This window comes from Centrocercus urophasianus, unplaced genomic scaffold (assembly GCF_019232065.1).
Source record: "Centrocercus urophasianus isolate 14NV4802_14NV808 unplaced genomic scaffold, USGS_Curo_1.0 seq_11, whole genome shotgun sequence".
Classification (NCBI taxonomy): Eukaryota; Metazoa; Chordata; class Aves; order Galliformes; family Phasianidae; genus Centrocercus; species Centrocercus urophasianus.
Window position 1 is genome coordinate 14,945,430 of NW_024884253.1, and position 17,196 is coordinate 14,962,625.

General features: G+C 36.2%; 1 protein-coding gene across 3 annotated transcripts in view; it reads left to right on the forward strand.

The window, feature by feature from the left end:
- The window catches only part of CSMD3 (CUB and Sushi multiple domains 3), a 525,852-nt gene that overhangs the window by 275,155 nt on the left and 233,501 nt on the right, over positions 1–17,196 (forward strand). For all 3 annotated transcript variants that reach the window (XM_042839423.1, XM_042839431.1, XM_042839438.1), the window contains 2 exons: positions 1,246–1,349; positions 6,891–7,003. In XM_042839423.1, coding sequence (XP_042695357.1) covers positions 1,246–1,349; positions 6,891–7,003 — 217 coding nt within the window. The remainder of the gene's footprint in view (positions 1–1,245; positions 1,350–6,890; positions 7,004–17,196) is intronic.

The following is a 17,196-nucleotide window of genomic DNA, read 5'->3' on the forward strand; positions in this document are numbered from 1 at the left end:
TCTAAAGGCAATATTCAATACAATGCCAGCTCCAGCATTCTTGGAGCCTGATCAAAGTAAATCATACCTTGCAATACAAAGACTCTAAAAAATATATCTCTTTGCTAACAGTACTTATTTCCTTGCCATTCAGACACATTTGCAAAGATTTCAAGTACAGTTTACATTGTACATTATGTACTTGGCATGTCAAGCACAGAATGAGTTCTCAGAAATGCATGTATGATTTTGTACAGCATACTTTTCTAATTCATACTTTTCCTATTACCATAGATTTAGGAGAGTCGCAGAGTGTGTTAGAAATCTTTTAATAAAGCATGCTTTTTTGAAAGAGGTTATTGCAGAAAATGCAAGATTTTTGCATGTACATCTATTTCAGTTAAATATAGAAACATTATTTCTGAAAAGAATTTCAGATTGCAAAATTTATAACAGCTAATAACTTGTTATTTCTCATAATACGAGAAGGCCAGAAGAAAGAGGTGATTTAAAATTTATTTTCAAAAAATTAACAACATCAAATTTCAAACAAAATTAGAACTGCAATGTAACATAGTAACACAAGCTATCGATGCATTAAAATGATTTCCACAGCTCCAAGCACAAACACTCTTAGTTCCTACTTACAAGACCATTTTTAATAGAAATAAGTGTTACGAATTATTGTTTAGAAGTATCCTGTGTTTTTAATGCATATGAAAAATATCACAAGATCCTCAAATTTTCGTAAAGAATTTACATGACTAACACATCAGTGGGAATAACATCATCATTTCTTTCCTAAAAGAAAATGGTTTTTACCTTTGATCCAACATAATGCTGTTTTACCCAGATTATAGATGAAAGGAATAAATTACATTCTGAACTTCCAGTATATTTACTCTTCCAAGTGCAATTATTCTACTGTTATTTAAAGATAACTGTATTGCAGACATTATAAACAATTATGTTGCCCTTTATGTATATCCTAATCAAAATGTAATGCAATTATTTTGTACTGTATTAAAATTATAACAATCACGTAAATAAGTGAGATGACAATACTTTGAGGAGGTCAGAGTGATACCAGATGTGATATCTTAAAATTATCACAATTTCGTAGTTCAATAAATAAACCTGTTAATTATATTACATTCAGAATATTTTACAGTCAAGTATATGTAATTTTTAATTGGAAATGTTTTATTTATGCTTCTGAAAGTTTTATTTACAGGCACAAGTCAGACATATTATTTTATTTCCCAGGTTATTCAGATAAACTTTGAAGAATTTGATTTGGAGATTGGCTATGACACGCTGACAATTGGTGATGGAGGAGAAGTGGGTGATCCAAAAACCGTGCTTCAAGTGTAAGTCTTCTGCATTTAAAATTCATATGCTTTATAGAACATCATTAATGCAATTTTTAATGAAAGCAAATAGTGATAACAGTCAGGTGAATCCCAACAAAAGTTACTTTTACCAAACTTCTGAAATGTCATTGAAGATGACAGTTTAAGTATATTGTTACATGTTTAGTGCTTTAAAGTTAGAAAGAGATTAGACAAATCAGCAGGAAAGGAAGAGGTGAACTAATATCAGAATTCTTAAAAAAGATACAGCGTACATTTGTGCTTTTATCTACATTTCTCTATATATGTATAAACTCTTAACGGCTATTGCACTTTCTTTATATAGGTCAGTTCTCACATTAATTTGCAATAAAGATAATAATAGAAAATAATACCTAGGTAGCTTGCAGAAAGGTAAAGGGGCAACTTCTTGAATCTCCTAACAAGCCTCGTATGACAAAAGTAGTAGCATAGGATGCTGATGAGGGCTTGCTGACTGTTGTAAATAAGATCAAAATGAGTTAGGGTGGTGAAGAAAGTTATAAAAATATATTACCTAAACTACTTATGATTATAAGTCAGATTGCACTGAGTTTCACATATACATATTTTTAACCATCCCACAACATTCTTCAAGAATGTCTAAGTCCTGTGTATAATCAACAAATATACAGAGCGATTAGGCTGGCATTTACAGAGCATATAGCCAGAAACAAAAAGGCGGAGAAGGATAATTGAAAATAAATGAAAATGCTCACCCAATCTCCCTTCCTTTAGTTTAAAACCACTCCTTATCCTATCACTATCTACCCACGTAAAAGTTGGTTTTCCTCAGGTTTATAAACTCCCTTTAAATACTGGAAGGCTTCAATGAGGTCTTGACCATAGCCTTCTCTTTTCCAGGCTGAACAAGCCCAGTTCCTTTAGCTTATCTTCATTGGGGAGGTGTTCCACCCCTTGGATCATCTACTTCTTCTGGACTCACTCCAAAAGCCTTTCTTGCACTGGGGGCCCCAGACTTGGACACTGTACAGCATCTAAGGCCTCATGAGGGCACAGTAGAGGGGGGCAATCATTTCCTCATGCTGCTGGCCACTTCTCTTCTGATGGAACCCAAGTTATCACTGGCTTTCTGGGCTGCAAGTACACATTGCTGGCTCACATACCTTGGTTTAATTCCATCTTCTGAAAGTCCAGACAGCCTCTCTGCATTCTTACCAGATGACACATCTTTGCTTCCACTGTCTGTACTTGCCCCTTTTATTCCCCTCTGACCTGCAGGTTCTTGCCAAGGCATACCAGTTTCCTGCTTCTCCTGCCTGCTTTCTTATTTTGAGGGCTGGAGAGCTCTTGCACTTTCAGAAAGGCATCCTTAAAGAGCAGACAGTTTTGTTCCACCCCTCTGTTTCTAAGGACTTGTTCCCAGGAGGTCTTGCTCAACAACATCTTAAACAACCTCAAATTTACTGTCTTGAAGGTCAGGATCCTGACTCCACTCTTTGCCAGGCACACATTCCTCAAGATCATGAACTCAATGAGTGCGTGGTCACTGAAGACCAGACTACTTCCAACCTTAATATCTTTAATGATCTCTGTACTGATGAGCACCAGGATCAACAAAGCTTCACTTCTAGTCAGTCTATCTACTATCTAAACCAGAAAGTTATCATCCACAGACTCCAGGATTCTCCTGGATTACTCATACCTCACTGAGTTGTCTTACCAGTGAATATTCACATGGTTGGAATTCCTCCATCGGAATGAGAGCCTGTGAAACTTCTTGTTGCTAATGTTAGAAGACCTCATCAACAGGCTCCTCTTGATCAGGTGGTTTGTAGAAGACCCCACCACCAGCTGTCCTTTATTGGTCCCATCCCTAATTTTAACACACATTTTCTGCCTTTTCTTGACTGTTTCTCAGAACAAGTATCCTCCAGTCTATCCACTTCCTAACAAAGATGGTAACTTTCCTGCCCCTTCTACCTTGCCTATCCCTTCTAAAGAGTTTATAGCCCTCAATGGTGGTGTTCCAGTCATGTGAATCCTCCCACCATATTCCTGTGATGGCAATAAGTTCAAAGTTTTCCAAGGGCACCATGGTTTCCAGCTACCTTTGTTTATTTCCCATGCTGCATGTGTTGATATAGAGGCACTTCAGCTGAGCTTTCAGATATGCTGATTTCCTCCCATAGACCTCTGGGGCAAATCTCATTTTTTTCCTTACTGCTTTCTAGAGTGACAACATTCCCTCTGTCATTCAACAGTACATTCCACTCTGCCAGCAGCTCTAATTTCCTCACAGTGAGCCCAGCCAATTTGCTCCCTCTCCTGGCTCGCCCCAGTACAGGGCTGTTTGTCTGCTCATGCAACCATGTGATATCAGGCATCAATTCCCCTCTTTGACTGCTGAATGTATCTCAGCCTGGCTACCTCCTCTCTCAGCCTGGTCAGCTGCCCAAGATCATCATTTGGGCTCATCTGCACCCATGTCACCCTCACCTGATGTGGTCCCATACGTGATCTCCAGATTCCAGAGCTCCCAGAATTACAAGTCTGGGCGGCCTTGTGGGTTCCCCCACCTGCATTTCTGTTTATGCCTGCACCATGTTGGTAGTAACAGAGAGCTTTCCTGGGATGAGAAGAGCAGCGCATGCTGCTTCCCTCAACTCGCCTGCCTTGCATGAACTGTCTGTGCAAACTGCTGTGCCCTGCCCTTCTGCTATTGCCATATCCTGTTTGCCCCACTCCTGGATCACTGCACTGCTTGCTAGCTGCTTATCTACGTGCAGGAGATGATCCCTCTGCTATGTCTGGCTCTGCCAGGTGACTAAAAGAAAAGGCATTTTTAGTGCTTGCTTTTTAAACAAAGATTTTTGCAGGATGGAGTTATATAATGTGTAAGTGGGAAAGAAGGAAAAGTTAGTAGCTCCTCCTCATAAAACAGTCACAGCACCTTTTCTGAATGGAATTCTGCCTTTCAGCAGCTTACACTGACAGTTACTGCAGGTGTGTCTTTACGTAAAATGCAACCAGACTCAACTCCTGCATGCACATTCAGAACACTGAGTGCACAAGGCATGAAATTCATTTTTAATCTTTTTTTACTGTATTGGGCATCTACAAGTATTCTGTCTCTTGTATTATATCGTTTTAATCAGATAGAAAGGAGTAACCTCAAGTGGAATGTATGTCACTAGTATGTGGAAAAGACAGTCTTGGAGTCCTACACAGGAAGATGAAAATCACACTGTTGAGCATGTGGCTACTGTTAAACTGTTTAAAAGGAAAGTGTCATAATTGTATCTATCAGTTTATGTTGTTGACAGTTCTCACTGCTCAGCTTTTGAAAGGGAAGACATAAGAAAGTGCATCTAGGAGAGAAGCCCTCTCGGTAATCATTACCAATAGTAGAATACTCATAAACCCCAGGAGAAAAGAGAAGATAATTCATAACTGCAGGATTTCATTATTATCTAAGCTTAAATAACTCCCTTCATATAATATTATCTTATCTGGATCCTGCTGATGACCCTTAAAATCTCTCCAAATCTCCCTAAGTCTGAAAACTAAAGTCCAATTTTTCTCATTTTATTAAAAGAAATCTCATTACTTGAAAGTTTGTCACTGTATGTTACAAACACCCCTTTTCTGTTCAAGCTGTATCTACTTAGATGTCTGTCTCATAATCTGGCACCTGTCTTGGAGAAACTTGTTCTTTTATTGTGAAGTTTCTCCACTTATTAGCAACTCAGCTGAAGCCTATAGGAATTTGTAGATGATAAGAAACTACATTTCAAATATATTTCAAAATATGTGATTTAAAATACTGAAGTAAAAGTGATAAATTATTTCTGTACTTTGTTAATTAATTTCAAAAATGCGTGTATAGATTTTTTTTTTCTCCAGTGTACTATTTCACTGAGAAAGTAGGGCATCTGAAAACTTTGTGCATTAAAACACATATGTACTTTTTCTTACAATCCATTTCAGAAATCAGAAATTATAAAAATTGTTTTAGCTTTTTATTATAGGAATTATTCTCTCTGAAAAAGCAAGGAGATCAATAATCCTAGTAGTTTTAATATTCCTGAAATCTACTGTCAGTCATCGATAACCATTACAAAACTTACATCAGTGTTGTTTCTGAGTAATATCCTGTTAATTTTTTAATTTGGCAAAGTCTGAAATCAATGAGGACACTTTCTTTTAGTGCAGGAATGTGCAGTCTGTACATTATTTTGGCCAGGCAGTTAGTTGTTCAGTTCTGGCAAGAGTTTTTGTGGTAGCTCCATCTGTGAAGACAGATGTGGAGATTTGACAAGAATTTCTCCTCCAACAGAGTATTTTATAAGGAAACAAGCTGAAAAAAAGACCAGAGGGAAGAGTTAAAGTTAACTGCAGGATATATTTAAATAGTCCATTTTAAGTTTCAGCTTTAAGAAAATGATTAGAACTGGAAAAAAAAAGAAACAATTTTTACTCTTAAACAGTCAGCTTGTGATCTATTTTAGAGGAATGGAAAATATTGTGCTACTTTCAAACATTCTGTTTTAACTGATAAACTTTTACTACATTTTAAGACAAAATTTTTGGAAAAACAAATCCATATAATATAAAACTAGAGAACAATTTTTACTATCATACATTTAATTTAACAAATAGAATACACATCTAGGATTACACTATTTTTTTTTTTAATTATTGTAATAATATGACAAGTTAAAAAAAGAGAAATTAAGTGTAACTAGCTTTTTTTTTTTAATCAATTAATGTCATTGACCAATAGCAGGTTTTTAAGCTCTAACAAGTAGCATTTTGTTAATGAAGGAATGAATGCCAGGTGAATCTGATATAGGCCTCCATCTTTTGTTGTGGTAGAGGTAATGAGGGGTAGAAGAGTTACAAGGAAGCTGGACAGCTTTGTAATAGTATTGTTATTTAAGAATAGCATGTTAGTTGTGAATGTAGGATGTGTGTGTTCTGAAATAGGGTAGCTGTATGCTCAATAATATAATATAGTATCTCTTCATGGGCTTTTACTGCTGCTTAATATTCCTGTAAGAATCCGGGTTGTCCCAGATAAGATTCAGAGAAGGGAAGATGCATATGATTGAAGGTAACATGGAGTATTTTGATACATCCTATGTTGCAGTCATTGGAACCTTGAGAGATATATTGGCTAAGTTAGCATGAGCTGGCCATGTTGAGTTTAAAAGAAAAAATAAAATCTAAAAATAGTTTACAAGTTAGCAGTTATTTAAACTCTTTTCTTAGGTCTGAATTGGTAAATAACACTTAGAAAAAAAACGAAGAATAAATTTGGTTATCTGACACTGCATTGAAGTTAAAGTTTTTTCTGAATGACAATTAGTGCTTAACATACTTTTTATTGTAATTGTACTTCATAACTTAGATAGAGTAGTAGTCCTTCAAGACTGTCATTAAGGTTTTCTTTTTGTCTTTTTTTCTTTTTGTCTTTTGTATTTTCTAAAGTTGATAATTTACCTATTTATTTATTTTAAGTTTAACCACTCGCTGGGTTTCTTTTTCTATCTGTAGGCTAACGGGGAGTTTTGTACCAGACTTAATTGTAAGCATGAGCAATCAGATGTGGTTGCACCTTCAGACGGATGAAAGTGTGGGATCAGTTGGTTTTAAGGTTAATTATAAAGGTAAGTATATATTTTTGGAAGAAAATTTATAATTAATGTCAACATTATGTTAATATTATAATATGCTATTCTTTTATATTTTCATTCTTTTCCCAATTCTTTTGATTTTAAAAACAATGAGAATTAAATAGAGTAGAAAAATATACAAAAAATACTTTTTCTCTTTAAAAGTCTTATGATATATAAGATTTCATATTTTCTAGTAAGTGCATCCTCATAATAACTAAATTTTTGTCATTTAGTTATTTTTTGTTATTGTTTGTATTTTAGAAAAAAGTGTTGTGATTATTTACTGTTAGTTGAGCAAAGAAAGCACATTCTTCTTGCATGTGTTTGAAAATTAATAATGACTGCTACAATAGGAAAAAAAAAAGAATTGAAGAATTCAAAAAAAGAATTAATTAAGAATTGAAATTAGTTATGAGTTTGGGGTGAAGACAAAGCGGAACTAACCTAACAGTACTGTTTTTTTTTTATTGTTAAATAGTTGTTTGATGCTTTTGAAGTGTATAATTTTCTTATATTATGAATGGAAATCTTAAGATAGCATATGTATATATTTCTGAATTATTCTAGAACAACTATAGAGTTTTTATACTATCTTTGACAGAGTTGCATGAGTTTCTTGAAACAAATTTTAAAGTTCATTGTCCTTGCCTGCTGACAAGACATTATGATAGCTATTAATCAAAGTAACAAAGAGAAAAAGCAGAAGTTAATCCAGCAAATATATGCATTAGAAGTTAACTGTATATTGTATTTTTAAGTTATTTATCATACAAAGGGAAGATAGGTAAGAGAAATATTTTAGTTATTGCAAGGGAGAAGTTATATAAACAAAATTAATTCAACAGTAATTTAGAAAGCAAGGACTGAGGTACATAGTTCCTGTATAACTGCAAAAGAAGAATGAAATGATGAAAAGTAATAGGTTCAGAAACTAAGAAAGAACTGTACCTATCAAAAGCATGAGAGAACCCCTCTTTTAGAGTGACAGATAGAATGGATAGGCTTATTGAGGGTCAACTTCTACCAAATGAGTTGCCGTTTCTTTATGTTTTCAACTTCTTTTGGCTGTCAAAGTATATTGCTGATAATGTGACAAACTGTGAACCACGACAACGTGGGAAAGGAAGCTTTTTGTATTTGAAATTGAATTAATTTGCACAGCCCAATACTTGCTTCTTTCATGTGTTTTTATTTGAGAGTTCCTGAAAGAATTCTAGTTTTTAAGGGGCAGATTATTATTTAAAAATGTACCACTCTGTCTTATTTTATTTGTGAGTTGTGTTTATTCTTAGAATTCCTAGAGTCTGTCTAGGTCTCTCTGTATGGCATAATGGCCTCCAAGTATTGATTGCACCACACTGCTTGGTGTCATCTGCAAACTCACTGAGGATTCATTTGATCCTGCTGTCAGTGTCACTGGTGGAGATGTTTAAAGAACGTTGGTAGAAGTACTGACTCCCTGAGAGCCATGACTTATTATTGAACTTCATTCAGATATTGAGCTACTGACCACTGTTCTCTGTGTATGATCTTGAAACAAATTCATTATCCTCTGCATGGTCCACCCATCAGCTGATCTTTTGGTTAGGTCTCATTTGATTCCTCTGATGAACAGGAAATTATCAGCTCAGGCAGGGCTGGGAGGATGAATAAGAAAATGCGTATTTAACCATAAGAGCAGTCTACTTCTGTTGTATCCTCATGTTCTGAGCAGTGATTCTACCAAAAGAATTCTGCTAAGATTCACAGTAATGTCAAAAATGTCTGTCCTTAATGAATATGAATGATTTTAAACCTTTGATGTCTCTTAATTAGTTCAGGTACTCAGATATGGATATCACTATCTATTTATAAAGCGTAAGTTCCCTATAATTTTTTGTCTAACATCACTAGCCAATAGATGTGTCAAAACTATAACACAACTTCTTTTATACCTGATTCAATTTTTTCTTTAAAGTTTTATTCACAAGTGTTGTAATTCAATCTCATTCCTGTTTTGCATCTCTTGAATATATTAAACAAAATAACATCCAGTACATACACCCAGGACACATTCCTGCTTAAGTTTTTTTTGACAGCATTCTTTATTTTACTCTCTAATCTTTCTGCTTGATGGTTCACAACTTTCTCACTGCAAGCATTTTCAGTTGAGATACTGTATGTCGGTATTATCTGAAAATTTTATTAAACTATTTCAGAGTACTGGGCAGGAAGTATGTGTTCCTGTTTATCATTCTTATGTTGTTTGGATGTATGTGATGCATGAATAGAGTCTTACTAAATATTTATTTATCTAAGTGTTACATATGGAAAAGAGAGCATGTAACTACACAATTATACTTCTCTGGAATAAAGTTTGTGTTACAGAGGTTTCTTAAGTCAAGTCCACTTACTATCATTAAAGCTTCAATAACTTTTTCACCCATGGCATTGTCTATTTTTGCACTTAAGCCCATGTGCACTTCTACTATTTCAAAACTTTTATGTTAGAGGAGTTACAGTTAGGTAGTATCTCCTTCTGTTTGTGTTGGTTTTACTAGCTGCATCTGATGCCTTTTGATTATTTTGTGGAAGAGACTAATTTGTTCAAGGACATATTTAACACCCCATTCTTTAATAATTAACAATTGTTATTAGAAAGGATTTTCTGTTCCTTGTACTGCTGAGAGGCAGGAAATTTACTGTCTCCAAATGTGTTTTTCAATTGAGTTTGAATAAAAAGATTAGTGCTCTTCTACCCACCTGCAATCTCATCTTAATCAAGACTATTTAGTAAATTGACTAGGAATGTATGTACTTAGACTTATTATCCAAGGAAAAGTCAAATGTAAGGACATAATTTGCTACAGAGAGCCTTGATAGTAGTGTTTTAGTATCTAAAGTGTGGACTATGAGAAAGAAGGGGACAGACACTTTAGCAGGGTCTGTTGTGATAAGACAAGGGGAAATAGGTTTAAACTAAAAGAGGGAGATTTATTTTGTTTAAAAACATACAAACCAAAACAAAAAACCCCACAAAACTTATGCAATAAAGGTAGTAAGGCACCGGAACCAGTTGCCCAGAGTGGACACTTCCTTGGAGACTCTCAAGATCAGGCTAGACCAGGCTCTGAGTAATTTGATCTAGCTGTAGAAGTCCTTGTTAATTTCAGGGGAGTTGGACTAGGGACTTTTAAGGGTCCCTTTGTCACGGAGTTGACCAGATCAATCTATGTCCGTGACAGGGGCAACAGGCCTCTGCCCTCCCCCCCCCACCCTAGTCCCACAGAAAATGGGAAGGACACCCTTCTAACTCAAATGATTCAGCAGTTCTTTATGGAGAGAGGTGTTGCATCAAGTTTGATTTTTTTTTTCCTAACTCCTTTAAAATGATACTTCTGAACAATTAAGTCTGAAGAAGCTGTATTTATAGTTAAGGTTTTACAAATTAAAAATAACAACAGGTTAATTAAAAAAAAAACAACAACACTCTATTTTGCAACTGCAATTGAGCTTTTTGTGATGAATTTTTGGTGCTGTTCTAACTGTGTAATCTTTCAGTACAACTCTCAGCTCATAATAATGATGAGAACTGATAATTAAGGTTCCAAATTAGCTGTTTAGTGAGGATGTATTAATATGATTTTTTTCATGTTGAAAATATATTTTGTCCAGAAACTATTTTCAGTACTGAGAAACCTTTATTTTATCTTTGCTAAATTGATGACAATAATTCGGTTTTTCTTAGAAGACTATTCCTAGAAAACAAAACAGTGTCCTTTATTTCTACTTCGCCTTTGTGTTTTTACCTGAAATCTTCCTGTGGGCAGTACTCAGTGTGGGTGGTTGTTACAGGTGGTTCTGGGTGGTGCTTAACAGGTCACGGGTTCAGGGGGTGGTCGCGTTGTTATAGGCAGTTGTTGTGCAGCAATAAATTGGAACTTGAGCTTCAGTTCCTTTTTTTTTTTTTTTTTTTTTTTTTTTTTTTAAGGATCTTGTAGCTTCTTACTGATTTTAATTCTCACTGCTGCGTGTTATTGTGTTATTATTTTTTAATATTCTTCCAATTAATCTATGAAATGACATTATTTTTCCTCAAGTCTTAATTTAATATTCGTTCATATTCTATTTCATAGTTTTGGTTAAAAAAAAATAATTTTTAAAAGATACACTTGATCCTTTTCCTTCAACTATCCTGATGTTAGTGGAGAAATAATCGCAGAAATTTTTATTTGAATGTCACTCCCATGAAATTTTAATTTTGTTCAATGAAAATGTAGATCATACTTTTTGCTTTACCATGTTTAATTAAAAGCTCTTGGTAATCAAACCCAAAAAGAATAATTGAATGGAATCATAGAGTCACCAGGGCTGGAAAAGACCCCCAAGATTCTCTATTCTGGTCCTCCACCTACCGTCAATTTTGCCCACTATACCGTGTCTCTTAATACAACGTCTAAATGTTTCTTGAACATCTTCAGGGCTGGTGACTATGCCACCTACCTGAGCAGCCCATTCCAGTGCCTGACCACTCTTTTCTAATAGAAATTCATCCTAATATTCAACTTGAACCTCCCTTGGCACAACTTGAGGCCATTCTCTCTAAGAGGCCAACCCTCACCTTACCATGGTCTCCTTTCAGGTAGAAGTAGAGAGCTATATGGTCTCCTCTTCTCCAGACTAAATAATCGCAGTTCACTCAGCTGCTCCTCATTAGACTTGTGCTCCAGATTCCTTAGTAGTTTCATTTGGACATGCTCCAGGGCCTCAATGTCTTTCTTGTAACGAGAGTCCCAAAACTGAACACAGTGCTTGAGGTGTGCACCTTCACCAGAACTGGATACAAAGGGGTTATTGCTTCTCTGGTTCTGCTGGCTGACTATTTCTGACACAAGCCAGGATGCTTATTGACCCTCTTAACCACCTGAGTGCACTGCTGGCTCATGTTCAGCCAGGTGTTGGCCAACACCCCATAGTCCATTTCTTCTACCCAGTCTTCCAGCCACTCTGCATGAAGCCTGTAGTGTTGACTGGGGTTGTTTTGGCTGAAGTACAGGTTCCAGCATTGATCTTTGTATACTTCTTCGTATTGGTCTCAGTTTTTTACCCAGTGAAGAGTTTACATGTACAAATCATGGGCTGCCAGCTTCCCCAAGAGAATATTGGGGGAGACAGTATCAAAGGCTTTGCTGAAGTCTGGGTAGTCTATGTCAACAGTCTTTCTCTCATTCACCAAGCAGATCATTCGATCATTGAAGGAGATGAAATTGGTCAGGCAGGACCTGCCTTTCAAGAACACATGGTGGCTGGGCCTGATCTCCAGGTTGTCTTGCACCTACTCTGTGGTCTCACTCAACATGATCTGTTTCATAACCTTTCCTGACACCTGGTCAGGCTGTCAGGTCTTTGTCCTCCTTACTTCCTTACTCTTCTTGTGGGTGGGAGTTGTGTCTGCTGTGTGGCCAAAGGCTTTTTCTGCTTTGAAATTTATCTGCTGAACAATATGAATTTTATGTTGAGTTGCCATGTCATTTAGTATTAACTTTAGTTTGAACAAGGACACTGAACTTAACGGCCATTACTTTGACTAATCCCCTTAGTGATTTAATGTGTCTTCCATTTCATTCAGTTGTTTCACAACGAATTTGGAATTGCATCCCAAATCCCTTCAGTCTTAACCATGTGGATATATAGGAAGGAACGGAAGAATTAAATGGAAAATAGTCCTAAAAATATTCATTGTGTTAGTGTATTTATAAGCTGGATAAATGACTATTACCTGAGCATAAGGAAGTCACTGCATGCTCTGTTAAAAAGTAACTTTTTATTTCAAGTTAAAGCAGGCCTGATACTCCAGCCACAGGCTTCAGAAAATGAAAGTGTGGGCACCATCTAATAAATAAATGACATTTGCTTTAATGGTATGGTCCACTGTTTCCTACTTTAATAATGTATTTAAAACCGTAAAAGCTATACGTGGTATGTAGGCCTTAGTCATAGCTTTTGTCAAAATAAAAATGCTTCTGAAAAGAACCACCAAAAAAAGTTATCGGCAACCTTCAAGGCATCTTTCTGACAACTTTGCGCAAATCAAGTCACTTGGTCTTGTGTAACATATATACAGCAATGTATAATGTTAATTATTAACAATTAAATCAGTAATTGTCTGGTTTTGAGAAAGACAGATGGTGGGTCAAATTTTAATCACTTTCAACAATTTTACACTTCACAGCTATGGGTGATATATTTCCCAGTGATATATAATCCCAGTGGAGGTTTTAAGAAAGGTAGCCAATATCTTTTTCAAAGTACTTTTATTAGTAATTTTTTCCTATGTCTTTTTTTTTTTTTTTTTTTTTTTGTTTTTAAATTTGTAGAGTTTTTTTCTTATTTTGGAATGATTTGTTCTATATGTTTTTTTTTTTCTGTTTTACTTATCTGAAATGTTATTTGGGGCTAGAAATTAATCATATTAAGATGTACAGTAGAGATGGGAAATCTACCAATTTGGATCACTTCAGTAGTGTATCAAGAGAAGTAATCTTTATTGGCTTTTATGTTATTATTTTACTCAACTGGCTGTTAATAGAATCACAGAATGTTTTGGAAGTGGAAAAATGGATTGGAAGTAACCTTAAAGATAGTCTCATTCCAACCTTCCTGCAATGGCCAGAGTCAGTTCCCTCAGTGTCCCATCCAACCTGGCCTTGAGCTGTACCAGGCATTGAGTTATCCACAATTTCTATGGGCAGTCTGCTTCAGTGCCTTACCACCCTTGAAGTAAAGAATGACTAATATCTAACCTAAATCTCTTCTAATTTAAAGCAATTAGCACTTTTCCTGTCGGTACACACCTCTTTATAGTGTTCCTCCCCATGTTTCTTTTAGGCCATTTTTTAAGTACTGGAAGGCCACAATGAAGTCTCTCAGAGCCTTCTCTTCTCTAGACTGAACAAACTCTCCACTCTCAGCGCATCTTCATAGGGGAGGTACTCCATTCCTCTAATCATCTTTGTGGCCCTCCTCTGGACTTGCTTGCTGTAACTTTCCTATGCTGTATGCCCCAGAGCTGAATGCAGAAATACTGTTACCTGGAGTATTATTTTTTTTTCCTCATGATTTCTACAGCTTCTTTAGTTCCTGTTTCATTCCTTTTACAGTAGCCTAATGAAAGCTATAGTTCAGCACATGAACTGTGATTAAAATGAGTAAAATACTGTTGTTTTTTTTTTAATTTGTTTTTGTTTTCTCTAGTAACAATTACTTTTCTCTCTGCTTTCTATATGGTGATACGTGATACGTATATCACGTGACTGGTGCTTAGTCACGTGAGCCTTCTATTTGCAGTGATTTTTCTTCAAAATCATGAAAAATTAAGCAGAAATGTTAATAGAGCGTTTTGTCTTTGTCTCTTCCATGAATATTTTTCATTCTTTTTTCCTATAACTGGATCAAAGGTGTTACAAAAATGCAGCAATTTCTCCATTTTTAATAAGTCAACTTAAAACATTTTTTATAACATCTTTGTTCTAAAGTGTGATTTTTTTATTTTTTTTTTAATTTTTTATTTTTATTTCAACAGGAAGAGAAAAATCTTGGCCAGAATCTTAAATAAAGAAATGAAGTTGTCTTAGGAAACAAATAGCCCTGTTTGCCTAAACGTTTGGAAAGATAGGATTTACTGTCACCTAGGAATTATTTTTTGATCAGATTAAAGCTGTTTGGATTTGTCCCCATGGATGATCTGGTTATCGAATCAGTGTTACTAATTTTTTTCTCAATCTGTAATATAGCCAAGATAAATACCTTTAGATCTACTACTGTTTTTAGTTATCATCTGTTTACAAAGATATTTTACCAAATTTCCATTAGTTGCAATAATTTTGGAGAAGCATTGTTTAATCATAATGAGGATATTTTCTTTTTGTTTAATGGTGCATTTATTAGTTGTATTTTATTATTATTATTTTTTTTTACATACTTCAGCAAAGTGATCAATGCTAGACTGATGTTTTCACACTGATAAGCATGTTACCTAAACTCATCCAGGTAACTTTATTACTACCCATACTCAAAAATCTAGGGGGAGAAGATATGATGAATAAAGCTCATGGGTTCAGATAAGGACACGATGACCACTCAGCAATTAATGTCATGAATAATACAGACACAGTATAAGGGAGGTTAATTTGTAACTTGTTCGTAACAGACTAGAGCAGTAAGAACTAAGAGCAAACTAAAAACAACTTCCTTCTTTTACGTTCTTGGCCTGAGTGGCCATCAGTGCATAATGCTCTGTCATCTGCAGCTATTTCATCATCATTCTTCCCTATTTTCAATGTGGTTCTGAAATATGAGATGCAGTTGTTCACAAAGTGATACAAGATGGTTTTCCTGTAGACTGCAGCTCTTGAGGAGCTGTTCCGGTTTGGGTCTATACCATTATGTCCATTCTCAACGAGCACATTAATCTTGCTTGTGTCCCTATGGGTGCTCCACTGTGGGTTCTACAGTGTGAGCTACATCTCTGACCTGGGAGCTGTTCCTGTGTGGGCTGTCCATCGGCTGTGGCTTCTGTTAGGCCAAATCTATGTGGGCTCCTCCATGACTGTACATGGAGGCCTGCTCCACATGGTGTTTTATGCCCTGCAGGGTGGCAACATTCTCCACCATGTGCAGCTCCATAGGCTTCATAGAAACTTCTGCTGTATGTCTGGAGCGCATTGTACCCTCCTTCTGCACTGACTCCAGTGTCTCTCGTAATTGTCTCTCTCTGCATCTTGACCAGTGATCTCTTGCAGTGATCTTGACCAGTGATGGAACCTGAGGGAATGGCATTAAGCTCCTTTAAGGGAAGTTCAGGATGTATATTGGGAAAACTTTCTTCACAGTGAGGGTAACGTAACACTGAAGTAGGCTGCCAAGAGAGATTGTGGGGTTTCCTTCTCTGGAGACATTCACAACTTGCCTGGATGCATTCTTGTGTCTCCCTGCTCTGACAGGGGGATTGGACTAGATGATCTTTCAAGGTTGCTTCCAATCCCTAACATTCTGTGATTCTGTGAAAAGATTTTTTAATAGGAAGATATTCAGCCGCTGGAATGTTTTCTCCAGGGCAGTGGTCATGGCACCCAACCTTATTGGGTAATATTTTCAGATGTATGGTTTTAATTTTGGTGGTCAAATGTGAAGATGTGTGTTGAAACTGATGATCCTTGCAAGTCTATTCCAACTCAGGGTTTTCTGTGATTTTATGATACATTTTCTCACTCACAGCTGCTGTTGTGCAATGTTGTTTACTCTTTCTTTAAATCTGCTCTCACAGAAGTGCAACCAGAGTCACTCAGGGCTCAGCTCTAGGCTGCAACAGGTCCTTGTTGGAGCCTACTAGAACATGTTCTTTTCTGACATGGGGTATCTTCTGGGCTCTTCTCACATAGGGTACTCCTGCAGCTCTCCACTACCAAAACCTTGTCTCATAAGCTTAGTAGACGAACATAAATATTCTTTCTTGATGCAGAGCTATTAGAATAATAGAGTTGGCCGCTGGCTTCCCCTGACACAGAGGGAAGACTGTGAAGACTTCATCAATTTTAGCACTGCGTTTTGAGACAAGTTGAATATGAGGCTAGACCCATAGGATCATGGATCAAAATCTCTCCCCATCTTCCTTGTAGACCCCTTTTAAGTACAGGAAGGCCTCAGTGAGATCTTCCCAGAGCCTTGTTTCTCTAGATTGAACCTCACCTCTCCCAGCCTGTCTTCACAGGGGAGATGCTCCATCCCTCTGATCATCCTTATGGCCGTCCTCTGGACTCTATCCAACAGATCTATATGTTTTTATTTTTTTATTTTTATTTTTATTTTTTTTTATGTTGAGGACCCCAGTGATGGTTGCAGTACTCCAGATACTGTCTCATTAGAGCGGAGAGGGAGATTTACCTCCCCTGACCTTCTAGATACAATTCTGTTGATGCAGCTGGCTTGCAACCATAAAATACCAGCTCATGCTGAGTTTTCCATTGATTAAAATCCCCAAGTCCTTTACTTCAGGACTACTCTCTATCCATTCTCTGCCTTTCTAAATTCTTCTAAAAGAACGTGTAAAAAGAACAAAGATTTGTTTTATCCTAATGACATTCCTTTGCAGCACTTACTGGAGGTTGGTCTGATACTTAAATGAGCATACACGTATGTAACTGAAT